Here is a 27,323-nt window from a genome sequence, read left to right as displayed (position 1 = left end):
TTCCTTCCTTCCTTCCAACATCAGCAACATACTGTAAGCCATCAGCTACAAGAAGTGTTGTCAATTTCACTTTTTGGTTAAACTATCACTTTAAATAAATATATATTGATTCTGCAGCTTAAAAAAAAAAAAAAAATCTTTAAAAAAATCAACAATATAAAATTCTTTTCATTTTAAAATTCTGTTTCAGCGTACCTCCAGCACGCTCCAAAAGTCTGCGTTGGCTTTTTACATAACTCATTTCTTTCATATTATTCAAGTATACATCATCTCACACGCATGCATATTATACACGTACATATCACACACACGGCTTTATTTTCATACCGTTCCACTGTGGAATGCTGTGAACCGTCTCTCGTGTTGATGTTGATGCTTGTTTTTTTTGCTCCTCATAAATTTGCACAAAATACACATTGACCCAAACACCAACTACAAAAACTTTCCACTTTCTACAACCTTTGCTCTCAGGCCCACACTAGAGGCCCATGCTTTTTTTTTTTTTTTTGCTTTTTCTTTTTTTTTTTTTATAGACTCCGACATTTCTAGAAATTGTGCAGTGTTCCCTCAAAAACAGCCCTGGATTCTGGAAATACGTGTGGAATTCAGCTCTAGTGTCTGTGGAGAAAACCGATATAATGAGAGTATCGAATCAAATTTGATGGACTGTTGGGAATGATGTAACGATTATGTATTGAGACCTGACGTCCTTGTGTAACTACGTCTTCTTCTCCGAGTACAGAGAAGTCCCTGTGGACGTGAAATCTTAGCATACCGGTCGCGTTGTAATTCTTTCTTGATCTGATTGCTGTATTCGTTAGCTGTGAAAGCGTTTGCATGTTTACTGCCTTGTTAAACACTGTAACTTGAACGCGCCACTGCTCGTGTGAGATGTTAAAACGGAGTACGCTAGCCAAATAAAGCGTGTTAAAGGTGCATCGATCCCTCCCAGAACTGCTTTTTTTTTTTTCTTTCTTTAACGGTCAAAACATCCAAAGGCAGTTTACTGGAAATCACTGTGTACACAAAACTGCATAATTTCTATTTGTCATTCTGGGTTTTTCTTGATGGGCAGGGGTTGATGGCAGGCTGTTGATTGGACACATCAAGTCTTTAAATAGTGCCATCCCTTGTCCGGGTTCCAAAACTTCGTGAAAACTTTCTGTGGAAAAAATTCTGTGGAGTATTTTGGTGGCAAAAAAAAGAAAAGAAAAAGACATGAGTGGATGTCCATTTCTAGGGAAAACTCACCAGTGCGTATACAGAATTTTTTTTTTTATTAACCTGTTATTTAAAATGTTGGGAAATCACAATTGTTTTCATGTAATAATTTTCATAACCACATATATGTTTTTGTCATTTTTATTTATTAAAAAAAATTAGTTTCAAAACCAATCCCAGTGAGATAGAGGAGGAAGATGATGATTCCCAACACAGCACCAACAAAGCCACCAAAGGTGAAATTGTTTATGGAGAGTACCTCCAGGTAAATATAATTCAGTTTGTAAAATAATTCACAATGTTCTCTGTACCAGTGAGAGAAGTTAATAGATTTTTCACCTCTCTTTTAGCTGGATAAGGTTATTAATGCTCAGCAACTGCAGAGTGAACTGAAAGGCAACAAAATCCATGATGAGCATCTGTTCATTGTCACCCACCAATGTAACTGATACCATGCTTAATTTTTCATCATTATTTTAATTCTCATTCGCTATATCTCATTCAAGTTTTACATGTGTTTGTCACTGATAAAGGATGCCATGTTTAAATCTGTAAAAACGACCCTTTTTGTTCTGTTTTAGCCTATGAGTTGTGGTTTAAGCAGATCCTGTGGGAGCTCGATTCGGTTCGGGAACTGTTCATTCACAATCATGTGAGTCAGACACAATCATCTGTTAGACCGCACGTTTAACGGAAATGAAGTGTGAGTTGTCATAAAGAAAGAAGAGTGAAAAAGAATGATTTGTCGAATGTCAGGTTCGCGATGAGCGGAACATGCTGAAGGTGGTGAGCCGCATCCACAGGATCACTATGATCTTCAGGCTGCTGGTGGACCAGTTTGCTGTGCTGGAGACCATGACTGCTTTGGATTTCTTTGATTTCAGGTAACCAAAAATAAATACAATAACACCTCGAAGAGACCTCATGGAAGGTTGGACCTCCGAAGAGTCTGAGAGCACGCGTAAAAACGCTTCTATTTTGCATTCTTTTCTAACTGGATACAGCAATTTTCATCACAAATGATATTACTGACAACAACATAATTGAAAATGATGAACATCTGGAATGTTTACATGAATTTCAATATGTCCCTTTTTTTTTGTTTTTTTTTACGATCCAACCTTACGATCCATTTTAGATCAAATCCCATAGGAGCGTCGTCTGAACAGGCGCTTCAACAGAAGAGATTAGACAAATCTGATTACATTTAAATAGTAAATATTCAAAATATTGAACGTTTACTTACTTTGTTTTAAATATTTCAAAATTCGAAAACCTTCTGTTTATTTAGAAGGAAAAAAACACACACTCACACACAGATTTTCAATGGTGTTCTCAGACTTTTTGACCCCACTGTATTTGGCTACAAGTTATTATGTATAATAAACTGGCTGCTGGGAGAATAATGGCATTGCTGTTGATTGGTTTTAATATATATTAAATATATCTGTCAATATAGAGTAGAGACCTGGTTCTTGGTTCCTATAGGTGCTTCGTATAGGTGGCACAGGGTTGATGCCCTGTTACACTGCTCGTTTCTTTCAATGTAGCGTGAACTAAACGACTACCAGATAACACGATTAGAATCACTCATTGGTTTGCTCAGTGTAAAACATCTATCTATGTGTGCACGTGTGCTACAGGGAATACTTGTCCTCAGCTTCAGGGTTCCAAAGTCTTCAGTTTCGTCTTCTTGAGAATAAGTTTGGCGTTTCTGAGAAATTGAGAGTTCCCTACAACCGCCGTCACTACAGGGACAAATTCCAGGACCAGGAGAGTGAGGCATTGCTCAGAACGGAGCAAGAGTTTACGCTCCTTCAGCTTGTAGAGGTACAATGTAATATTTGGCTTCTGTATAACCGACCGCATGGAAATTAAAGCTGATTATAGATTATTTTTTTAAGTATTCATGTCAGACCATGGTTATACTTAATGTACTGTATATCTGAGAAACAGCTATGTTTAATTAGTCAGTCCATAACTGTACAATTCTGGGTTGTTTTTTTTTAGAAATGGCTGGAGAGAACACCTGGTCTTGAAAGGGACGGGTTCGACTTCTGGGGAAAGCTCCAGACAAACATTGAGGAAGGTCACAGGGTGGAGAAGCAGAAGCTTGAGGTAAGTTCAATTACGGTTTTTATTTGCCTTAACGTCACATTTTACACAGCTTCAACAAATTTGTGCACTTTTTTTGCTGCTCACAGAAGATGCCAAACTGCGAGAAAAAGCAGGACATGCTGGCGGATCTCTCTAAGCAGATCGAAGTGTTTACTTATCTGTTTGACTCCAAACATCACGAACATCTTTTAAGCAAAGGTGAACACTGACATACCGTTGGTTGATCCCATCTTTAGACTACAACAAGTACATATCCTATCCACGATAACTGACACCAGCATAAAGTCTTTGAGAATCCGACATCCACCTGGAACGTCAGTGTCTACAGTCTACATCATACGTAAACATATGCATTCTTTCTTTACAGGAGAGCGCCGGCTGTCCTACAGAGCCCTTCAGGGAGCCCTAATGATTTACTTTTACAGGTCAGAGATTCACATATAAGGGAGCATTCCTGTTGGTGTTTTCAAAAATACTGTGGCTAGGCGTAGAGATTAGTAAACAGATGATGTTCCACAGATGTTTGAGTTACTTCTCTTGGTTCCCCTTGTAGAGAGGAGCCTCGGTTTCAGGTGCCGTTCCAGCTTCTGACGTACCTGATGGAGATTGATACACTTATGACCAAATGGAGATGTAAGTCTGGTTCTCAAAACAAACAAACAAACAAACAAACAAAGCAAACTGCCAATGTTTCGAATGTGTGGTATGTCGCTTGGACCATCTCTTCATTTAACATTCATGTTAGCTGCCAGAAAGTTAACAAACACCAACCTTTGCTATCAGATAATCATGTGTGCATGGTGCACAGAATGATCGGCAATAAAGCAGGCACAGGCGGCTCTTCAGGTTACCATTACCTGCGCTCGACTGTCAGGTGAATATGATCCTTTGATAATATCATGTCAATCAATAATCCGCTTCATAAAACTAATGCTAATTCAAACGAGTTCGATTTAACATGAGGAATTGTGTGAAGCATCTTATTACCAGTGAATTCATATCAAAACCATTACATTTTTTCCCATGCTGGATTGGCAATGGATTGTTTTCCTCCATATGGGTTGAATTACACTGTAAAGTCTTAATGGGAAAGATCCATTAGGCTTTCATAACCATTGAGAACATATAGAACCTAATATGTTAGCTTGTAATGGAAAACTATTAGTTTCCTGTTTTAATGGAACCTATTAGGCCAGCTGTTTACCTTTTTTTTCAGCAGGGTGATGATTTGTCAACAGATTCAATTCTAGTGTCTTTTTGCGATTTACACTTAGCATGCTTTTCTTCTTAAATAGTGACCGTTACAAAGTGTTTGTGGATTTGTTCAACCTGGCTACGTACCTGGTCCCACGGGCTTGGGTGCCCAAACTGAACCCCACCATGTACAAGTTTCCTTACACAGCTGATTGCAATGACAGCTCATACAGCTCCAGTGGCTCTTGCAGCAGTGAGGACGAATGAACAAATGCACCGCGCTGGCATGACGGCGATGTTCAGACACACTAATTCTCACGAATGAAAATGATTGCTGTTTGTATTTTTGCCTGCTGATTTGTGCAGGTTGTGAATATTTCATCCGTATTCCTCATTTGTAATTCATAGAATTCATAGTTGATAGTAAGTCATAGTTTGTTTATTAATTGTGTCATAATTTTGCCAATCTGGTAGTTGTATTTTGTATATATTATTTATTAGTTCATACATATACACAATAACATTTTCCTCTATAGTGCCTGGTTGCCATTTTGAATGAATTGTATGCTAGGAGGTGATCATTTTGTAAATATGTATTTTAAGACACTGTAACATAATGTAATGCAATGTAAATGTTCGTATTATATATATATATATATATATATATATATATATATATATATATATATATATATATATATTAGTAGAACTGCTGATTTTCACTGCATATTTTAAGAAGTGTGTGATACCATAAATAAACTTTGCTATTCTCCTGTGTAAATGTTTTAAAATTGCACTATGATCCGGCCTGAAAATCAACACAGATGTGTACACGATAGAGTTTACTGACCTTCACCTACCACCGCTTCACTGATAGTGCTGATCACGTACCAAGGACATAATCTGAAAAACATGTAGGAACTTCACAGTAACTGCAGTTTGCTTTATTTGAAATGAAACTCCACATAAACGTTCTTGAGAATAAACCAGTATATGGCATAATGTTAATGGCATTAACGTTAATGTTGTTATTTATTCAAGGTTAAAAACAAAATCTATGTACACGCTTGAACTTCATTCATTCTGGTTTAATCTTCAAAGTCGCTTGGACATTAAAGATTGAATATGCCCTTGTTCACGTTTTAAAACTTCAGAGATGCTTTGTTTGCACATCTGATGAATGGTGTCTGTTCTGTTTCCCAAGAGAGTTTGTGTAGATGTTTTCCAGCCGCTAAAGCAAACAAACCCACTGAGAGCTAAGCCTAACACCACGACCCACAGGCACCAATTTGAAAGCAGTGGTTGTAACTTAGTGGTTAAGGCTTTGGGCTGCTGGTTGGCTACTGAAGGTTATACGATCAAATTCCAGCATTGCCATGCTTGCTTCCTCGAGCAACACCTTAACCCTCAACCCTCCCTGTGCGGTTGTAGCCTGTCTCAATTGTAAGTCGCTTTGGCTAAACTCATCGGACAAAGGAGCAAATGTAAATATCAACATAAGGCACAAACAATAAGTTCATGAGCCAGAGCTGGGAGGATGTCCAGAAGCAGCAGTGTCACTGATTAAAGCTCTTCCTGCCATACAGTCAAGTTCTCTTGTATCATCACATTCAAACTAAATATGATAAAGATTCCTCTTTTTTTTTTTTTTTTTTTTGGCTATCAGTGTTTAAAGACCACTAATGTGAGTTGCTATATGTGATCTGAACACTGGATAACCACCACTCAATAACTGGATGCGAATATTAGTTAGGGGGCCTGGTTTCTGTCTAGGGTCTATGGCAGCCCATAACACTGTCTGGTGAAAAGTTGTGAAATTTGGCATTCTCACCAAATTTGGGCCAAACTGAAGTATGCTGAAGTGAATGAACACCAACATCTGACATTCAGGTGTACTTCCTGGCAACCATATTGGATATTTGTCAAAAAAAAACAACTGTTTTGTCAGGTTTTTTTCAGTACTCCTCCTTACAAGTTATCATCTTCAGACTATCTTGGACAAAAATTCTAACAAGAATGTTGATATTCCAAATGGTTTGCCTTTTAATGTGCCAAAAAATCTGACAGCGAAGCCGGCAAACAGGACTTGAGGCTGTATCTCAGCAACAACCTTGCACACTGACACAAATCTTGGTAGGCAACTTCAGGACCATGCCCTTAGGCAACACAACAAATTATGTGACGGTGCCACTCACTGGTCAAAACCTACAATAACGTGACAAAAATGCTTCCATCTTAGTGCTATTTGTCCGCCTCCTCCTCCAAATTGTGCCCATTCGACACCAAATTTGGCTCACATCATCTTGAGATCTGTCTAAACAAAATATATCAAGGAACTCTGATCTTTATTGAATCCCTTTGCCTATAGCTATGGCTCTGATTTCTTGTGATTGCTTATGCAACAACTGTAGCACGTCTGCGAATGTGCAGTCTGGGTGCTTGGCCCCTGAAAACACTGCTTGCAGCTTTAATTGGATATAAACTTTGCATGTGTCCACGCATTCTGAGACTTTCAACAAAGTCACAAAGGGATGGAATGATCTAGTATTTGATGTAAATTTTGATGTAAAACATCAATAGTGATGATAGGCACTTAACACAATCTAGCAGTCCTTGTAGGAACATTAGGAATCAGATGGATCCAGATGGGGTGCACACCATTCGCAGGACAGTTTCCACCTCAAAGCATACAATGCCAGTGTACTACAGGCTCTTGCGTTCAGGACTGTCTCCTGGACTGCTGAGTCAGCCCTCAACCTGGACTTCACCCTGAGCAGAAAAACCCACACACATCCATGAAACATGCTAGCAGTTGACAACATGACAGCAGGCAATATGAAAAAATCTGCAAAATGTACCCAGTGAGGGCCTGAGAGGCAGAACAGTTAGTAGCTTACAGTGCAGGGGTCATGGAAAACAAGACTATTAGTGTGGGACTGGGAGTTCTGAATGGCTCCATAACTATACGCCCTCCCCAGCCGAGGAGAGATGAAAGATGACCTGAGATTAATGGAGTCTATTGCTAGCTTTGAAAGACGGGTTACCTGTAGCATAAGCCGTAATCACAAGCTATTATGCAGCTAGCTCTAAGGTGTACATGAAGTCTGATATGTACAAGACAAGAAAAACAAAGGGAAGCAATCAAATAGTATGTCATACTGTAACTTTGTGACTTTGTTGAAGGTCTTGGCATGCATGTGCACATGCACAAAATTCATTACACTCAAAAAGTGATGCCTCACGTGAAATGCAATACTACTCTGCCACATTAGCAGCATCACAGACTCTATAAGTAGTTACATAAAATGGAGGAATTGCATCATTTAAAAATATTTGTTGAATAAGATCAAAGTTTAAAGTGTTTTTTTTTTTTTGTGGGAAAACCTGATGTCAAAATCCCATACTCATGTACTGTCCTTGCAGGATCTTTCATGCAACTGTATGTTTGCTTAACCTTTAGCTCTCTTGTCCACTTGTCTCTACCAGTGCCATTGAACTTGACCTTTGATCTTTTCCACAACTATTTAGCACATAACATTATCTAACACATTTTCTTCTTCTAAATACTTGTCATTCACCTTATTGTGCACCGTCCTATTTGGCCTTTTCCGGAATAACCATGAGCTGCCTCTGGAAATGTGTTTATCTCAGACGCATTGGAATTGAATAATATAAACAGTGCTCATGACCTTTTTCAGAATTGTGCAACAGAGTTGTGATCCTCTTTATCAAATAAGATTATGTAATAGTGACCAGCCTTGCTGGAAAATTTTTGGCTTTTTTTTTGACATATTTGGACGAGCAAACATTTGATCATCTTTTAAACAGGGCCTATTAATAAAGTTGATATACTTGAACAAAACCAAAAGGAAAATGAGCTTTTTCAATCATTTATTCAACAGAAATATCAATAGATGTGATATTCTTCTGGGGAAAAAGTAAGTACACCCTCGGCCTCAGAAGCTAGTATTGCCCCCATCACAGAAACAATGTTTTGTAGTCGTTTTGCATAATTGTCCGCCAGGCTTGCTGTCATTTTTGACCACTCTTCCCTGCAATATTCTTTCAGTTGTTTTTAGGGATTTCTTGCATGTACTGCCTGTTTCAAATCCCCCCACAGCATTTCAATGGGATTCAAATCCAGGCTTTGACTAGGCCATTCCTTAACCCTCCTTTTCTTCTTTTTGAGCCATTCCTTGGTGGATTTGCTCTTGTGCTTAGGATCATCATCCTGTTGAAAGGTCCATTTTGGTTCACCTTCAACTTTTGGACAGATTGCCTCTCATTATCTTCAAGCACTCATTGATATGATGCCGAATTCATAGTTGAATCAGTGAATGCAAGCTGTCCAGTCCCATGAACATTTCAACCACTGTGCTTCACAGTTGGTATGAGGTACTTCTCCTGAAAAGCTGTCTTTGGTCTGCACCAAACATGTCTGCTGTTACTGTGGCCAAACAACTCTATCTATGATTCGTCTGTCCAGAGCAGATTATTCCAGAAGACCTGGTGTTTGTCTATATGCTCATTGGCAAACTGTAGTCTCACAAATGCTTTTTCCTGACACGCTTCCCATGCAGGTCAAATTTGTGCAATCTCTTTCCGATTGTAGAAGCACGCACTTTGACACCAACAGTTGCAAGACTTACTGGCAGATCCTGTGATGAAATTTTGGAGTTCTGGGAGACTTCTTTTAGCATCAGACCTTCTGCTCTTGGGCTGAATTTGCTGGGACGGCCAGTCCTGGACTAATTGGCAGTTGTTTGAAATTTGTGCCATTTGTAGATTATTTTCCTTACAGTGGAATGATGTATTTCAGATCATTTGGAGACCCATAGGCATCCACAACCTTTTTTCTGAAGGCCTTACAGAACTCTTTAGATTTTGGCATGATGATATCACACACCTCAATAACAAAGGGAACACCAGACACTAGATATGAGAGGGGTATAAATAAGACAGGTTCCACCTGCACTCCCTAAGCAGGTCCTCATCAGTGGCATCTTGTACATCTGACTCTGATATTATGGATTTATGGATACTTACTTTTTTCCATGTGACTGATCTGACTGATTTTAATTATGAAAATTACTACAAAATGCCAATGTGTCATTTGATAGAATGTGTCAACTTTATTAATCAGGCACTGATTAATATCAAATGTTTGCGTGTCCAAATATGTCAGCCAACAATCTCCATGAGGTGTACTTATTTTTTCACATGACTGTAGATAGAGAAACATAGAGAAATGCTCTATGACAATGACCAATACTTTCTTTTTTCAATTCTTCAACCACCATGTTATCCACCAGAATTAAATTTTGACCATTATCCTGGTTCATAGTGTGCTGTACAAAAATCCATGGAATAATGCAAGGAAAAAACATCCTCTACTAAAAACTCCAAGGAACAGAGAGTGGAAAGAAGAAAGATATGACACATAAATCCCGTTCCATGTTTGCAATTTTTATTGTTTCCACTAGGAGGCAGTGTATATGTATTAGAGGTGTGTATGTAATGTCCTAATGTACAATGGAAATGTGGAACATATTTTCTCAAGGCTGAACCCCTATGTACAGGAAGTCTGTTTCCCCTGAGTTATCTTGTTAGTCCTTTTAATCTAGATCTAAAACCTGATTGCCACCCGCCCATTTGTATTTCCTGTTATTATATCCAAATCAGAGCCAGTCAACACAAGAGAGCAGCTTACAGTAAAATGTCCAGCAGAGGCAGAATATCCAACACAGGAGTACACGTTTCTGCCAAAACAATGTTTCAGTGTTTTTCCACGGTTTCTTCTGAAAGCGTTCATCATTCTGAAACTGCATGTGTTGCTATTTTCATTTGGCTTTTTTGTGGATTTTGGCAATGCTGTGACACTTCTGTGGAACAGAAAATCACAAGAATATATTCTGACACAGTTAAATGAGATTACAAAAGATTGCGAGAGGTGAAGTGAATGTGGGGACCTGAGGTCTGGGCTCCTGCTGTAAATGAGTACTCCTAACACATTTAATTCCTCCTATCTAAGCAGTCAGCATTCACTTCCAATCCTTTTGAACAAGATTGAATATTAGGATGAGTACCGCATATAGATTCCATTCACTGTGAACATGATTGCTGTTATAGTTATAGACCACACACAATGCTATCTATCTATATATATACTATATTTGCTGTCTATTATTAAGGATGGGTCATAGCATGTGTGCATTATCTAGAAGAGCTACACTCAGGAAGTTCAACAATCGAACGTTCCAGACTGAACACATGCTCACAGCAGTCTTAATTCTGAGTTTCTTTGGAAACAGGGCATATCTGAGGAAGAGGAGGACAAACAGCTTGTTTTTATTGCATTTATTTTCTTTTCAAAGCTACTGGCAATGTTATGAAATTTCTTTGGAAAATTACAAAGGTTTCAAACTGTTGATCTCATTAAAATATATTGCAGCTGCATATTCTCTTACAGCTCTGATCTCCAGTGAGTAGAACTTGCGTATTTGCCAGAGCTCCACAGTCCAGACCCTGGGACTGTAAGATTATTGCCAGAACAGGGTAGCGGATAAGTGGGCCAGGGTGGGGGATGGTAGTTCTTAGGAACTTTTCGTTCCCGCTTCTTCCCATCTGTTTGGCAGATTTCAACTGCAGATTAAAAGACCCATCATGATGCTTATAGACACATGAAGATCTACCGCTAAGGCACTGTTCTGTGTAATTCTCTTTAAGTGTATTTCTGTCTGTATTTTCTGTCACTTTCTGTGTATGTTTTCTCTTTTACTGTATACCATGTGCTCTAATTTATACTATATAATCCTCCTTTCTCTTGTAGTCATGCACACATACCTGCTTTCTCTCACACCCTAGCATAGCGACACATTCTCAGTCCTACTTGCACTGCATAGTCAGATGCTCATAAATCTTTATGGTAGATTTCTTCCATTATGCACCGGTAATTATACCGCAATTTAGCTTGCTAGGCACCAAACAAAAAACAAACAAACAAATAAAAAAAACTCATCTAAACTCTTGACCTATCTACAGTCTCTTTCTGCCTGTGTGGATGTAGGCTGTCTCTGTGACCAGATGTTGAACATTTTCAAATAATTTGTTTAATATTTTAAATTCAGGTTCAGAATGTTTTCTTGCATTTTTATTATTTGTTTGCAATCATTTTTCTCAGCGAGTGTAGGCCTGTGTCACACTTTTGCCACTAACTGAGGGGAAAAAAACTGAGGCAGACCTCAGTTTGTGCGAGTACAGAGCAGTGTGTCTGAGTGTCTGATATGCAGCATTGGGTTCCCCCTGGGAACTGTGCTATCTCCCTTCCTTTTCACCACCTACATTGCAGACTTGGAGTGGGAAGAATCTCCTACACCTGAACGTGGCAAAGACAAAACAGGTGGTGGTGGATTTTAGCAGGAAAGTCCACATTGGGGGAACAGACTTGGAAATCGTCACAACATACAAGTACTTGGGCGTACAACTGGACAATAAGCTAGAGCGGTCCACAAACACTGAGGCTATCTACAAGAAGGGCCTGAGCCGGCTTTATTTCCTGTTTAGGCTCAGGTCCTTCAATGTATGCAGCAAGATGCTCCAGATGTTTTTTCAGTCTATTGTCTTCTTTGCTGTGGTGTGTTGGGGTGCCGGCATCAAAGCAAATGACGCTAACAGACTGAACAAACTCATAAAAAAGGATGAGTCTGTAGTTGGGACTAAGCCTGCCTCTGTGGAGGAGGTGGTTAGAGACAGAATGCAGGTAAAACTGCTGGCAATCATGGACCATGATTCCCCCTCCACGATACACTAGATAAACTCAAGCGCACCTTCAGCAACAGGCTTATTCAACCCCGCCCTCTAAAGGAACGTTACAGGAAATCATTCCTGCCTGCTGCCATCAAACTTTATAAGTCATCTGCCCCTCTCAGACCTCACCCATCTTTGTTAGATGTATTCATCTCTGCCTATTAGACCTATGGTCAGGAACTGGACTTTAAGTTACCTCTCATCTTTTGCACTCCACGCTCCACTTGTATATAATATTTATCGTATTTATAATATTTATCATCATGTTTATATATCTGTTTCATAATTTCTCTGTGTACCATATCGACATTCATTTATCATATTTATATCATATTTACACAGTATATGGGATCTATTCATCTACGGACTGATCTGTCTTATGTGCTCTCTGCACCTTATCCACTTATTTCCACATTGTGAAGTTTTTAACTATGCAAAGCATCCCCACTATATTTGTATCCTTCCTTCTATAGGCACTACCTTCGTGGTACTCAGTTTCCTCCGAATCCGTCAATTAATCCCTCAAAAAAAAAATTAAAAAATATGGCCAGTTTGACTTTTGTTAACTTCATTTTAACATCCCTCCGCAAAGTCCCAGAATTCAGTTCTTAAGAAATCCTCAAAAACTCAAGTGATCTCATGTGAATAAAGTGAAAACAACATGTTTCTCAGTTTGCCCACACTTCCTACAAACCAATTTTTACAACATTGTAGTGCTGGGTTAGAGTACTTAATGCAATCCGAGTCCAAGTCCGAGTCGAGTCCAGAAAGTAATTAAATTGAAAACAGATTTGAAATTGCAGTTGTAAACTCAACACTGAGCTGTTAAATTCATATTTTAACCTTCACAAACCAATGGCAACATAAATGTAGCGAATATACCACTATTACATCTTACCATTGAATATGTTTTATTTCATGTCATCAGCACTTCAACCAGTTTCCGATCAAGAAATGGTTTCAAAGAGAAAAAAAAGTGATATAGAGGTATGCCTAAAAGCGTATGAAAATACAAATTGACCAAAATTAAGCATGCATGGGAAATGGAATTAGGTGTACAAATAAGTGAAGAGTGTTGGGAATGTTCTATAGATAGGATACAGTCTACCACTTCTTGTGCTTGTCTTGGGCTCATCCCCAATTTAAAGTTTTACATAGGGTCCATTTGTTTAAGTCGAGACTTTCTGTAATATATCCAGAAGTAGAGGACAAGTGTGATAAATGCCATGGCTCTCCTTGTCATCTTGGCCATATGTTTTTCTTTTGCCGTGATCTCTATGGTTTTTGGACTAGTTTCTGTACTATCATGTCCACTGTTCTCAGAGTAGATTTAAAACATTGCCCATTGATATATATATATATATAAATGGCAACCCTTTATTTCATATTTTATGGAGTTACAAGCACTTCCCACTTGAATTGTTCGCCTGTTGTTGGATTTTACAATATATAAACAACCGTATATAGATATTGGTTAGCCATGATGAGCCGGGGTGGGGTGGGGGTGGGGGTGTCTGACGTTGTGTAGTTGATTGTACTCTTTAGTTTTGTTTTTCTTTTCTGCACTATGTATGCATGTATGTATATGTGTATATGTATGTATAACAAAAAATGAGAATGGTATTGTATTTATGTGACAGGAAGTATGTTTTCTTTCTCAATAAAAAATGTTTTGGAGGAAAAAAAAAGGAAATACAAATTGACTTGTTTTGTTATTGTATCACACTATATTGTGTCCTCCAGTTCGAGTTGACATTTAAATTATAGGATGCCTCTCCCCCACAGTTATATAGGCTGAGAGTGAGAGTTACATTTAGCAGTATGTCGTAACAACAAGCTTCATGCTTTATTACTGGCATGATGTGAGTCCATGGAGGCAGATACAAAATGCAGACCTTCTTTACTGGCACACAGACACAGGGAATAGACTCAGGGAAACAAACACAAGGAATAGACACACTCGGTACCAGGGCTATCAGAAACTTAGTAAAAGTAAGAAAGAAACTCTAAAACAATAATAAAAGAACCAAACACAAACGTGACCTGACTTCAATTAATGCTCTAGCCACTAAAGAGGAAAAAAATAGGCAACTTAAATATATGGTATTAATTAATCAGGGAAATGAAAACACATGAGAATTGTTGAGACATGAACTGGAAGAAGACAACAGAGGAAGAAGTTCTGTAAGGTCAGTCAGGGTGCTCTCCAGTGGCCAAAGGTGGAATTGTCCCTGGGGGCCATGACAATTACTGCATTTAATCTGTCTCTGAATAACAACAAACTAATTTCTGAACACAGCTCTGTTCTTGTAACTTTTTTCATTTTAATTCCTAAAATGAAAGAAAAAAAAAAATCCCTATCAGCAGGCAGGCAGGCAGACAAATCCAAAACATGAGACAATAGCGTGATCAAAAACAGGCAAACACAAGGGTATAAACAAAGGCATAGATAAGAGTATTGAGCATAAACAAGAGTATTGGATCAAGAGTCTTGGGCATAAACAAGAGTAAACAGAATCGATAATGAGGGCGAGATCAAAACTATAACACGTGAAACGAGGAACAATCGCTTGGTACAGGCCTACTGAAAACTCACGTAATACTTCGCGCAATACAAACAGATACGAGGGGTTTAAATGACACACGTACTCAAGGGTGAAACAAAACAGCTGAGACTAATGACACATACGGGAAACCAATGACAATAGGAGCTTCCTGGGAATGGTAAACCAGAGACCAGTCAGAAATCACAAAACACATGTGTCAGAAGTAAACAAAATCAGTGTCACTGAAACCTGAAAGCGTGTGCTAGCTCTGCGTGCTCCAGCGCTTGGCGCGAGGGGAAATCATGATAGACTCACATTCACTCACTACAAACAAAAGCATTTCTACTTCATCATTGAACATCAAACTGATAATATATAATATAAACTTATATATATATATATATATATATATAACATAATATAATATACATAGTTTATAGTATAATATACAACTCTACAAATATATTTTTCAGCGCGAGCAGCGTTGCAAAAAAAATAAATAAAAAAATTTGCCTCAACGCCGAAACTCCCGCTTCACTTCTGCTCACTTCTGGTGTGAAATTTTAAGCAGAGATTACAAACTGCAGTTTTATCGTCATTCCACACAAGAGACATCTTCTTTACACGCAGCACGGAATCGATGTGTTTTCCCGCACTCTTTTGATTGACAGGATATAATCGTCCCTGATCGTTAGATGTTTTTAAACTATCGGCCGATGGCGTGAAAAATATCGATACCGATTATCGGCCAATACATCGGTGCATCTCTATTTATAAGCTTTTTGGGCAGTATTTCTTCAAACAGCTTCCCTCCACTCCAGAGCATTGGGGTGTGCTGGAGTGCACTGTGTGTCACGTTGATGATATCCTGGTATGCGGGAGAACACAGGAGGAACATGACATTCATCTGCATGTTGTGCTGGAGAAAATGCAAAAGGAAAGCATCACTCGCAATGTTGAGAAGTGCAATTTATTGAAGCAGAAAGTGAAATTGTTAGGCTACATTATTTCTGCCAACGGTAGTAGTCCTGACCCAACAAAAACAGCAGCTAACAGGAATATGACAGAGCCCTAAAATGTGAGTGAATTTAGGAGCTTCCTGGGGATGGTAAGCCAGTTAGGGAAGTTCATCCCCCAGCTAGATGACAAAGATAAAGCTCTCCATGACCCACTGTCGAAAAAGAACTGCTGGGGTTGTGGCAGTGAACAAGCCAAGGCTTTTCAAGCTCTGAAAGATGCACTGACGTCCCCTCCTGTTCTAGCCATGTATGATTCAAATAGAGACTGTAAGGTGTCAGCAGACACATCATCCTATGGCTCAGGGGCCATCCTTAGAGACGGCAAGCAGAATGGAAGCCAATAGCTTATGCGTCGTGATCACTCACCCAAACAGAACAACGATATGCGCAAGTGGAGAAGGAGGGCTTGGGTCTCACATGGGCATGTGAAAGATTCAAGGATTTTCTCATTGGTAAGCACTTTGAATTGGAAACCGACAATAAGCCATTACTAAGTCTCCTGCTGTTACAAGCTCTTGATACTCTTCCTCCTCATATTCAGAGGTTCAGAATGAGACTAATGTGTTATTCCTACTCAATTGCTCATGTGCCAGGAAAGAGTTTGTGGGCAGCCGATACCTTGTCACTCTCTACTGTAAAGCAGTGTGAGTCCCATGAAGAGAGAGGGTTCTGAGGGTTCTGAGAGGACACTAATATATTCAGTCCTCTGATCCAATTCCCGAGCCACACCCTGTTTCTCAGGAGCCAGAGAAGCAGAACATTCCTGATTTACCATGTACCCCTGGAACCAAGTCTGAGAGACGTGTTTTACTGACAACTGTTCAGCAGCTACATTAACATAACAACAACTCTCTCTGGCACTCTGGCGCCTCTCTCCCATGTCATTCCCAAGCGCCTCCTCCATAACCAATAGCAATACCACCACATCTTCCCTTTCTAGAGACCAAAGGGTAGACCAACTTTGTCTCAACAGACCTTAGAGGATTATTCTGTCTTTTTTGCTGGAAGGTCTGCTCCTATTTAATTTTAAAACAAAACATGAAGTTATACATTTGTCAGAGAATTTAGGACAATTTCTTAAGTTTTTACAGTCATTTTCTACAAACACTCCCTCCATGCATGTTACATTAATACTAGTTTTCTTCCTTATAATATACCTAAAGTGCTGGTGCATTCATTACAGTAGTGCAGAAATACAACCCACATTATAAGGCCAGTGCTCATCAACACCCTTTAAGCATTGATTTTACAAAAAGGCTATACCTAACATCTTATAAAAATGCTAGGAGATACTGGTGGGCTAAGCCATGCAGAGCTTTATATGTCAAGCAAAATATGAAACACATTAGGTTTTGATGACATAAAATGACACCAAGGTATCCAATCTTTTTAGTTTCTGCATGACTCCAGACTGGTGCATTTTGGTGTAACACAAGCTTGTCACTGGATTTGGCAGGCAGCAATGTAGAAGTTTGTTATAGTAACATAATCTAGAAGTTATAAATAAATAATAATAATATCTACTAACTTCACATCATGTATAGACAGTGTGCTCCTTATTTTGCCAATATTACACAGATAAAGAAGTTAAATTACTAGCATTCTGTTTCACCCATACTAACCACCATGGTCAGTGTTTAACACATGGATATCATATAGCATAATTTCATGAGAAACTGACCCTATGACTGACTGGAAGAGTGTTCTTATATGATTGCTATACTCATCCCACAGGGAGGGGTGATGTTAACCTTGCAGGATCTAGAGAAGGTGCGTGGTGACAACCATGTAAACTTCCTGGAGAAGCATGCCTTTAAATACCAGTCTCTGCTTAGACAAAGGGGTTCCCCATCATCGTACAGATGTCATTGTAGGAGTCTGGTGTCCAACTCAGCTGTAAAGTGATGGGCCAATCCCTGTCACAAAGGTTATAAGCCTCCAGCAAGGTACCATTCACTTTGCTGTGATGCTCTGCAATGTCCAACACATACACCTTCTACATAGACTGGGATTTTCACATATTTAGTATAGAGCAGTGCCCTGCGATGGATCGGCACCCTGTCCAGGGTGTACCCCACCTTGTGCCCCATGCTCCCTGGGATAGGCTCCAGGTTCCCCGTGACCCTGAAGGAAGGATAAGCGGTATAGAAGATGGATGGATGGATATAGTATAGAGCAGTGCACTGGATCCAGGTAATGGAGTGCACAACATTTGCAGAACAGTTTCCACATGAGAGCTTAAAAGGCACATGCACTACGGGCTTTTCCCCACTCAAAAGCATCTCTGAGTCAAAGGTCCACAACCTTCACTTAATTCTAGGAGGCCAACCCACAAGTTCAGCCAACCTGGCCAAGTGTGACAAATTCTGTGGGAAAAGCTGCCAATGTGTTCTGTCTACTAATGAGAGCTGCAGGAAAAACCAAGGTTGAAACTTGCAGGTAACAAACAAGACTATCAGATTGCTGTGGTCTGAATTCTATGTAATGTGGACAGATTCAGAGTTAGAGACAGAAATGCATACAGTAATCAGTGAGGCCAGTCGTCAGCATGACCATCCTCACCCAGAAGAATGTCAAGCTCTGGCAGGAAGAACCATGGTTGACAATGAGTTGATTTGGCTTCTGTGACACTACATCTGGGTGCAGACCCCACTCTTTCATATGTATGTGCTGTCTAGTGTCATATCACAGCTAACCGGGGACTCCGATTCCCATAATACACCTCAGCCTACACACATGGCCACCATGGACTATAACTCCCAACTCAGCACACAGACACACACAATCTCCGGAATTCTAATCACACATACCTGTTGCCAATTTCACACCCCACACACACACACACCCAAACACACACACACTACCCTTTATAAGAGACTGTTCATTCACAAAGGCTTTGCGAAGTTTACGCTCAGTAGATTTGTCTCTGTCTATATCAAGTCGTTGTTTATGATTGATTCTCTGGTTTTTGATTCTGCTTGCTCTCAACTCTTATTTACTTCCCTTCCTGATCCAGTCTGTTTGTCTGATCGCCTGACCCTTGCCTGAGTACTGTTTATGATTTTGATTTATGACTTGGTTTGTTATTTCATTAAAGCTACCTTACCTGCATTTGCTTCCCTCTGATTATGTGACATCTAGACAGTGTACAGTGCCATTGTGCCATAACAGAAAGTTAGTTGCTATCAGTGAGGCTGACCGTGGGTGGGCACACCGCTGGAGCTTTCATGGATGGTGGAAAGTGTCATTCAACCTTAATGCTGTATCTGACCATTGTGACTTTGTTTGAATGGAGCAGTATTCTCCATTCAAACAAAATCTCTTAGTTAGAAAAATTTGAGAGCTAGAGAGACAATTCTCGGTTTCATGTGCTTGTTTGTATTTTTATATGGCACCACACTGCACCCCAGACAGTGAGAGTGATGTGCATGGTCACTATCTCTCTTGTCTCCAACAAGTTGGAACTTGAGTCCCCCTTGCTTAGGCTCTGCCTGTTTCTTTTGAGGCTTAGTTGCAAGCTGATAAGCCATTTCCGCAATTCCCTTAATTCCAGCAAGCTTAAAGGAATTACTGGTGCAGTTGCAGTTAGTGAACCTTGCATCCTCTGCGAAAGCTAGTGCCACATATAGCAACCTGCCTGAACTTAAATTTAAATGCCAAGCATGACAATGTCTGCCACACATATTGGTGACAGTGTGAATAGCATTTTTAATAAATCAGCCTTCATGTGATAAATTGTTTGGTATTCTTCAGTATTACGCAGCTATTTCCTGAGGTCACTGAAACCAAACACTGTAATGCCACACTGTCATCTTTCTTGACATAACGGAGATAAGGTAGCATGCAATCACAGGTTTAAACAGTTTTATTGTAGAGACACACAGAAAGGTAAATCCAAAACGTGATCCAAAACGTAATCCACAAACATGCAAGAGGTCAGGCGATCGGCAAACAGGCATACACAGGGCAAGGCAGGAATCGGGGGGGGGGGGGGTCATACACTGAGATGTGCTGTACATTGTATGCAGAGTGAAAGCAAGAAATCCAGCAAGACTAGTTTTGACAATTTAACTAAAAGGGAGAGCCAGAAGGTAGCACAGATGTGAGGCCACCCTAAGACATAAAGAAGCCAACCACCGAGTGAACACATGAGAGTGGGGGAGTGACAGCATCCAAACATCTCAGTTTACCCAAACAGTCTATGCACATTAACCCTCCAGATCTGCAAATTTGCCCTAAGAGAAAAACTATTAATAATAATTGGAAGGCTCTTCCATAACTCGGGGGCTATGTAAGTGAAAGCGCTGCCCCCTGCTGTAGCCTTCATTATTCTAGGCACCAACAAATATCCTGCACCATTTGCTCGAAGCAGGCATGGCGGATCATGAAAGACCAAACAAATTTGAGCTTGTTTGTGAACCTACTGGAACATCCAGACAACAAGGCATTACAATAATCCAACTTAGAGGTAACAAAACCATAAACTATCTTTTCCACATCATGTAGTGAGATTATATTTCTTATCTTGGCATTTGTGCTCCAAAGCAATAGAAGCATGAAAATATGCATCATGCACATCCACTAACATGCACCAGTCTTGTGGCTGTACAGCATGAATAACATCCGATAGCTTTAACCTGCAAAAACAGGAGAGCTTTTAGGAACCACTTCATCCTTCTCAAATCATAAACAAAACCTCTCAAAATATCCTTCATGGGCAGGTTCCACATGACTCTTCAATGGTGGTGGTGGGAAGGGGGTACTGTTTAGGGTGTATAGTAAATAGGGGACATTCTGGCACCTGCTATGGACCTGAGAACATGACTCATAAGAACAATGGCATTTGTGGGCACTAAACTTTTTACTTTTGGAAACCTGCAGAGTTCCTCCAGGGCTTCTTTGGCCACAGGCACAAAGAGTGACCCTGGGTCATAGTCCCATAATGTTGTAAGAATTAAGCACAATGTCACAGTCTGCTGCTTGTGCAGTGTACATCTGAATGTAGTACTTCGTTGAATGAAATCATCAGTGATGATGATAGGCTGATCAACTCATAATCTATCATGTCATAGCTAAAATCCACAGACCTCAGATGGGTACAGCTGATGCCCCAAAACCTCCCTTCAAGTGTGGGTGCAAGAACCTGTTTGGAACCTGCTAGCAGTGCATTTAAGCTGTGAGAGGCCAGTGTTCAACATCTGTCAGTTCACCATCAGATTTGAAGTGTCTTGCACACATGTCCACAGATATAATGTCCCTGCTGTCTTTGGAATCAGAGAATCAGTTCTCAGGCTATAAGGAGGTCTCTGGTTAAGGGTGAAAGCTTCCACTTTGTGTGACTTCAGTTCCAGTGATTTACAATGAATTATTTCAACTGTGGCATATATGATGCCAGTTTATGGTTGCTAAGGCTGAGAGGATATATCCTCCCAAAGAAGTTGTCAAATTGGACACAGCTTCTCTAAAATGGTCAATGCCAAGGCAGCAAGCACAGCTCGTGTTGCCTGTGGCACAGAGATTTGCTACATGACTGTGAATCCTGCAGCATGGCTGGTTAATTACTCAGAGCTTAGACTATGTATAGAGTAACCCAGATAGCTTGGAGCCATCCATAAGAAGCACATTATGGCTGGAAAAATTGCTCTAGTTCACTAGCAGAATGTAGCTACAGACCTCCCAACAGCAGGCAGTTGAAAGGAATATTGAGGTAGACTACTCAACTATGTTACCTGCGATTTGATGCAGGTCTGCTAGTCAGGACTCTACAGGGGCTCTGAGACTGTGCTGAAGTACAGATGGAGACCCCACTCACGGATAGATCGTGTTGGAGTAACTAAGTGGAGGCTCAGTGTTTTGTGCGATGGTACGATGAGGGAGGACCACTCAACCATGCTAATGTCATGTATTCATAGGTCTACAGGTTGCTGAGGGAAGATGCACCCAGCAAGGGACTGAAAGGTGAGTGCTGTAATCAGTAACAAAGCTGTTCATAACTCACAGATAACAGGCTAATAAAGGAACCTAAATCAAGCTAGTAGCCAAAGAGTTTAAAAAGGCTCCAAAAGGAATGAAATACACTCACAGCTGTAAACAGATGAAAGGGGGTGAAAAGGAGTCTTTCACCATCTTTGGAGGACAGGTTGCCTGTAGTTTTGGCTATTGTCACAAGCTGTTACACAGAGAGCTCAAGTTACACATGAGGTCTGACATTTCTATGAGGTGAGAAGAAAAGATGGCTGGTTTGACCACATAAAATACTAGATCACATGGTCAGTTCATGACTTTGTTAAAGGTCTTGCCATGTGCACATGGTGGGATGCAATAGAACCCTAGTATACCCTCATCACTCTCCTGTCCTATCCTCTCCACTAATAGCTGGCTGCCGTCGCATCATCCAGGTGGATGCTACACACTGATGGTGGTAGCACTATATGAACGTAACTGTAACTCATATATTACACCTTGTTTAGGGAAGCACAGTGGTTCAGGTAGTAGCATGACCGCTTTCACAGCTCCAGCGTCCCCTGTTCGATTCTGGGCTATGCTAAATTACCCATAGGTGTGAATGAGTGGGTGATCATCTGTGTGCATGGTGTCACATGATGATCCCATCTAGGGGGTATTACAGCATCACTCCTAGTATTCCTGGGATCGGCTCCATGATCGTGACCGGATTAAGCAGTTACTCAAGATGAATGAAAGAATGATGCCTTGTTTACATTTGCTGAACTTGTCGTGTATACTTACCATGTACTTGTATATGTACCCCATGACTGTTAATGTACACGGTCCTGGATAAACACATATGTGGTTCTTTTACACTGGTCTTTGGGGAGTAAACAATTTATAGTTTGTTTTATGCTGCATTTGAAGTACGACTCTAAGCATTTAAATTATCCACTCTCCTGAAAAGGACCAGAGACGTATCTCAACATACTTTTCAATGCTTTAATGGCATTCTCTTATATAAGCCTGTCAATGCAATGATTTTTAAGAGCCCTGACTTCTAACTTTGCTGCGTGACCCTGAACATTCTTTCCAGGCACTTTGTCTGGTCACATTGGCCTATCTTTAAATGGTACAAATGCTAATAAAACGGCTGTGATCCCTTTGTTTGGGTAAATGATTGAACATCTGATTATTCAAGTCTTGTCCAACATTACATCCTAGGGTACTTCACATGTAGAAATAAGATTCTACCTCACTGATTCTATGTCATGTTAATAAAAGCATCTTCAAATAAATAAATAAATAAATAAATGAATAAATAAATGCGAACAAAAAGACAAATATTAGAGTAAAAGGCTACGACGAATGAAGGCTTGACGCTGCCAGAATCTCTCCAGATTTACACTGAGCTTCCAGTATTAAATGCTGATTAGTACCAGATGGCTTTTTCTTTCCTGTTCGTCTCTCTCAGTCCAAAATGCTTTCATGGGTTGAAAAAAGAGAAAACAGCAGAAGTATGAGATCAGTGGAAAAAGTCTGCTCTGTCCTGTAATAGTATTTTCAAACAGAAAAGAAGTGCGGCTTTGGGAAAGAACCGTTAGTCTACTGTCCTACATTTGCCACCAGGCAACTGTTTTCCTGCAAAACAAAAAATATTCACTGCACACACAGACACACAATTACACATCCATTCATCCATGCAGAGACCATCACCACACAAACACACATATACACAGCAAATGACTACATGCACCGAGCTAGACAGGTTGCACATACTGGACACCACCTACTTACTAGCCACTGGTGGTCCCTATTTACTCATGCAATATAGTCACAAGTTTCTCCTTTACCTCATCTTCCTTTGCAAGAGCTTGTATAGTCCTCAGTACAGCCAGAGCTCCCCATTAACATGGGAAAATTCCTGTACTGCTGGAAATTTTGCTAAATTTTTCCTTCTATATATATATAACAGCACGTACAATGGACCCAGTGTGTCAAGCCTCACTTGATATTCATTCATTTATTCATAATAGACACTTTTTCATGTACAGTTTTATAAATTACACTGGCATATACATAAATCCATTCCAAATGACAGAATGGATGTTCAATGTATATTTAGCTAATACTTTTGATCATATTTAGGGTTATTATCTCATAGCTATGTCAATACTGTACAAAAAGTAACTATGATAAATAATTTTTTTTTTTTTCAGAGAAAAGAAAAGCTGCTCTGAGGGCTGATTTGAGCTTTGAATTGATTGATTGGGCGATTTGGGTTTTTTTTTTTTTGCTGATCAACATCCAAATGTGTAATTTGGTTGACAGTTTACATAATTATGACTCCTACTTATGACTACACATTGGTGGCGCTGTTTCTCTTTCAGGAGCAGGAATATAAGCCTGGGCATGGCTTAGTTTCTGAGTCTCATCCAGTCACTCCCATTTTGGCGCTCAGTGAGTTCAGGTTGCTGGTCTAATGTTGAAGAGAAGCAGATGTTTGGAAAGCTCTTCCATTGTGCAGCAAAAAGATCCATCATCAAACATCCTCGTTCCTCTCTCTCACATGCCCTGTCTGTGGATCTTTTTCTCTCTACAACTTATGTCACCACAGTACTCTAACATTTGAGATGTTCCAGACACACTTAAGCTCAGTTTCTCAGCTATTCTTTCACAAACACCTATGTCCATTTTCTGCCTAATCTTATATCAGAGCTCAGTCCAGAATTAGACTCACTTCATCAGTATTTCTCTTGCACAGGGCACATTAGGTGCAGTTTAACACACATACTGACATAAAGCTCATCAACTGCCTCCAGTTAAAGTGCAGTGCAGCATACAAGATTCTGTAGGTTTCTCTGGATGTCTTTTTAAGGACAGGACAGTGCAGAGAGAGGGAACATGCTGTTTCAGCAGTCACCACAGGGCCATTCATCTTTCCGAGGTCCATTACACACCATTGGATTTTTACGTGCAATTCAAAGCACCATGCGCAATCACCAAAACTCCATTTTCACACTGAATGTTTTGGGTAGCATTATAAGTTTCGCCATTATGTTTCTTTTAAATAGCTGTAGTGATAGGGGGGAAAGTGCAGTATAGTAGGTATAGTAGAGAATGGAGGGAGGTTGAACTCCTCCTCCTGCTGGAAATCTTGGGCTGGGCTTTAAGGCGCTCCTGTGGACCTGCGTACTGAGAGGACGCGCCATCCCGCCGTCCTTATCCGCTACTGCAGCCATTAAACCCAAGTATAAGTATTTAAAATATTAAACGTCTCCGTCTTCACGAGCTTTGACTGCGTCTTCCCCTGTCACCGCTTTGCACGGTCATCGTGCAAGGACTTGCAAAAGGGCCATGGCGCAAAATGGGTTTCTTTTAACGGCACTTCTTTTTTGCTCGGCGTGGGCAGGACTTTTGGCTCAGGACAAAATTAAGTTCAGAGGTAATGGTCTCTCATTCTCTCTTTGACTGGTTTGATATATATATTTTGACATTTTGAAGTTGCACTATTTCTCCTTGTTGCCGAAATCGGCGTTTGGACACGTGTCTGTGCGTAAAAGCTTCGTGGAAAGCGCGTTACTTATTCATGTCAGCATTTGACCGTTATAAAATATAGCAGATCTCACTCTTTTTTCTGTCATGGTGTTAACAATAAACCAGCGTAGGATGAATCTTTGTCATGCTTTAAGAAAGTGATGAAGGTGGTGCGCTATGAAGACTGTCTGATGGTGAGATATTGGAGCGGCAGTGCAGTGCGCAAGTCGCGCTTCGAAATGGTGATGCTGCGTCAAGATGGAGGACAAGCAAGTGTTTTATTTTAGTTTATGTAGATAATATTTATTTTGTAGATCATTATTGATAGTGTTTCGATTTGGGTGTTTGATTCGTTGCCTTAAATTAAGTTTGAAAAGTGCTGAAAGTGCATAAAGCACAGGCCTCCAACTGGGTTTGCGTGCATTATACTCCATAAATGTTAGCCAGATATGGCAGGATGCAAATATTAAATTTTTAATTTGTTAAAGACTGCTACTATTGATATTATATTTTAACTTATTCTAACGCTTATGAGTCATGTGACCAGGTCATGTGATGCACATGCATAACTAGGTAGGCAAGATGGTAGCGTAGTGCCATGTTTTATGGCTTTGGATTGAGTTTGTTTTGGGTTCATCAAACATTTATTGTAGATACACACATCTGTGCTCAGTCAATTATATGACTTTTTTTTTTTTTAAATTCACATACCACTGACTCTTCAGGGTTTCTTAATCTATCACTCCGGTGTAAACTCTACAACATACACTCACCATCCACTTTAATAGGAACATCTGTACACATCTGCGCTCTTTAATGCAGTTATCCAGTCAGTCGATCATGTTGCAGCAGCACAATACATAAAATCATGCAGACACAGATCAACAGCTTCAAACATCAGAATGTAGAAAAACTGTGATAAAAAAAAAGTGTGAAAAACCGTGGCATGGTTGTTGGTACCAGATAGGCTGGTTTGAGTATTCCAGAAACTGCGGATATTCTGGGATTTTCACACACAACAGTCTCTAGAGTTTACAGAGAATGGTGCAAAAAACAAAACAAAACACTGATTAAGGGACGGGTCTGTGGGTGGAAACGCCTTGTTGATAAGTGAGGTCAGAGAGAGAAGGTCATATTGAGTCAAGCTGCCAGGAAGCATATAGTAACTCATATAATCACTCATTACAAACGTGGTGAGCAGAAAAGCATCTCAGCATGCGCAAAACATTAAACCTTTTGGTGGATAAGCTGCAACAGCAGAAGATCACATTGGATTTCACTCCTGTCAGCCAAGACCTGGACAGTTGAAAATCAGAGGAAAAATATCATGTCTTCAACTATCTAATTTGGGTGAGTCTGTGCCCATGATAGCCTCAGATTCCTGTTCTTGGCTGACAGGAGTGGAATCCAGTGTGGTCTTCTGCTGTTGTAGCCCATCTACCACAAAATTCGAGGTTATGTGCATGCTCAGATGATTTTCTGCTCACCACAGTTGTAAAGAGTGATTACATGCATTGCTATAGACTTCCTGTCAGCTCAGACAGGTCTGGGCATTCTCCTCTGATCTCTCTCAACAACAAGGTGTTTAGCCTCTTTGTTTTTGTTTTGTTTTTTGCATTATTCTGTGTAAAATCTAGAGAGTGAAAATCCCAGGAGATCAGCAGTTTCTGAAATACTCAAACCGGCCCATCTGGTACCAACAACCATGTCACGGTTAAAGTAGCAGAGACCAGATTTTAACCCCATTCTGAAGTTTGATGTGAACATTAACGGAAGCTCTTGACCTGTATCTGCATGATTTTATGCATTGTGCTGCTGCCACATGACTGGCTGATTAGATAATTGCATGAACGTTCAGGTGTACAGGTCTTTCCTAATAAAGTGTATGGTGAGTCTATGTACACATTAATGTTTGAGTCTATTTGTAAACAACTGG

The 27,323-nt window shown here is 40.0% G+C and overlaps 2 protein-coding genes across 2 annotated transcripts in view; both read left to right on the top strand.

The window, feature by feature from the left end:
• The first annotated feature begins 1,095 nt into the window (after positions 1–1,095).
• On the top strand, positions 1,096–5,686 carry tdo2b (tryptophan 2,3-dioxygenase b). Its single transcript, XM_017479028.3, has 12 exons — positions 1,096–1,253; positions 1,384–1,486; positions 1,572–1,662; positions 1,803–1,873; positions 1,978–2,105; positions 2,865–3,051; positions 3,232–3,339; positions 3,426–3,537; positions 3,707–3,764; positions 3,893–3,972; positions 4,123–4,213; positions 4,635–5,686. The coding sequence occupies exons 1-12, from the start codon at positions 1,219–1,221 to the stop codon at positions 4,798–4,800; spliced, it is 1,230 nt and encodes a 409-aa protein (XP_017334517.1). The 5' UTR covers positions 1,096–1,218; the 3' UTR covers positions 4,801–5,686.
• Positions 5,687–25,014: 19,328 nt separating this feature from the next.
• The window catches only part of col6a1 (collagen, type VI, alpha 1), a 34,359-nt gene continuing 32,050 nt past the window's right edge, over positions 25,015–27,323 (top strand). Inside the window, exon 1 of the mRNA XM_017478374.3 lies at positions 25,015–25,295. Within this exon, the coding sequence (XP_017333863.1) occupies positions 25,208–25,295 (88 nt within the window). The 5' untranslated portion in view covers positions 25,015–25,207. The remainder of the gene's footprint in view (positions 25,296–27,323) is intronic.

Source organism: Ictalurus punctatus, chromosome 10 (assembly GCF_001660625.3).
Source record: "Ictalurus punctatus breed USDA103 chromosome 10, Coco_2.0, whole genome shotgun sequence".
Lineage (NCBI taxonomy): Eukaryota > Metazoa > Chordata > Actinopteri > Siluriformes > Ictaluridae > Ictalurus > Ictalurus punctatus.
This window is presented reverse-complemented; position numbering and strand designations above follow the sequence as displayed.

What these genes read in the sequence shown, in the direction of transcription:
- tdo2b (XM_017479028.3), top strand. Translation starts at nt 1,219, where the DNA reads ATGAGTGGATGTCCATTTCTAGGGAAAACTCACCA. An exon ending in TTTATGGAGAGTACCTCCAG is followed by an intron (nt 1,487 to 1,571) that starts GTAAATATAATT and finishes CCTCTCTTTTAG; the next exon opens with CTGGATAAGGTTATTAATGC. An exon ending in AACTGTTCATTCACAATCAT is followed by an intron (nt 1,874 to 1,977) that starts GTGAGTCAGACA and finishes GTCGAATGTCAG; the next exon opens with GTTCGCGATGAGCGGAACAT.